This window comes from Penaeus monodon, chromosome 22, assembly GCF_015228065.2.
Source record: "Penaeus monodon isolate SGIC_2016 chromosome 22, NSTDA_Pmon_1, whole genome shotgun sequence".
Lineage (NCBI taxonomy): Eukaryota > Metazoa > Arthropoda > Malacostraca > Decapoda > Penaeidae > Penaeus > Penaeus monodon.
Window position 1 is genome coordinate 6,544,311 of NC_051407.1, and position 1,109 is coordinate 6,545,419.

General features: G+C 55.3%; 1 protein-coding gene across 1 annotated transcript in view; it reads left to right on the forward strand.

Moving 5' to 3' along the window:
- Nucleotides 1-980, forward strand: part of LOC119587488 (ATP-dependent RNA helicase A-like) — a 3,293-nt gene extending 2,313 nt beyond the window's left edge. The window contains exon 2 of the mRNA XM_037936215.1: nucleotides 43-980. Coding sequence (XP_037792143.1) covers nucleotides 43-792 — 750 coding nt within the window. The 3' untranslated portion in view covers nucleotides 793-980. The remainder of the gene's footprint in view (nucleotides 1-42) is intronic.
- The last annotated feature ends 129 nt before the right edge of the window (nucleotides 981-1,109 follow it).

The following is a 1,109-nucleotide window of genomic DNA, read 5'->3' on the forward strand; positions in this document are numbered from 1 at the left end:
TCCTGGTAATTACAGACTCATCCATACGTATTTCCTCTTCAGATTTCCGTGGCGGCGCTGGCGGTCGCCGTGACAGCCGCCCCTCAGGGCTACAGCCTGCCGACGCCCAGCGGGCCTTCGTTCCACGCGGGCAGCTGCAGCGGGGGCCAGGTACGGCATGTGGACGGCAGATGCGTCACGCCCATAGTCAACCGCCGCGTTTTCGTCTACGATGTGCCGGCCAACCCTCCGTCGTACCGGCCACCTCCTCCGATCCCCGAGCCCGTCGTGGAAACCAACGTGCTGCTGATCCGAACCCCCGAAGGCTTCCAGGGCCCGGAACCCATCGTCGTGCCCCCGCCCAGGCAGCAACACGTGGTGTACGTTCTGAACAAGCAGTCTCAGCAGGACCAGCGGGTGATCCAGGTGCCGGCGGGTCCGCAGACCAACCCCGACGTGTACTTCGTGAACTACGCAGAAGGAGAGAACCCAACCCTTCCCAGCGGAGTGGATCTGCAGACCGCCCTCGCCGCGGCCTCTCAGGGTGGCGGTCAGGTCATCGGCGGAGGTGGCGCCGGAGGTGGATTCGGAGGTGGCATTGGTGGCGGATTCGGTGGTGGAAGTGGAGGTGGATTCGGGGGTGGATTCGGCGGTGGGTTCGGGGGTGGAATCGGCGGCGGTTTCGGAGGTGGCATTTCCGGAGGTGGAAGCAGTGGAGGCTTCGGAGGTGGAGGTTTTGGCGGCGGCAGCATTGGTGGATCCTACAGTCCTCCCAGTGTCTCTCCACCGTCCTCCCAGTACGGCACGCCATAGGAGTGTCATTCATATCAAGCAACATTCACTCATATCACTATCTCTTTATTGCAATCACGGTCACTCTCCTTACGACACACATTTTTTCCAGTTATACAAACTCCTTGGAATTCCTTTCATTGCACATGTATTTTTTAATTCCAAACAAGTAACATTAAAAGTTGTATTAAAAAATATTCTTATGTTGACATTTTGTTTCATTCTTAGTTATTTACTTATTCATTTAGAACGTGAAGCTTGTGTGTGCAGGGACTGGCGTGAAAATGTTTATTTATTTACTCTGATATAACGTTGAGTCATTATATCACACCAATTTC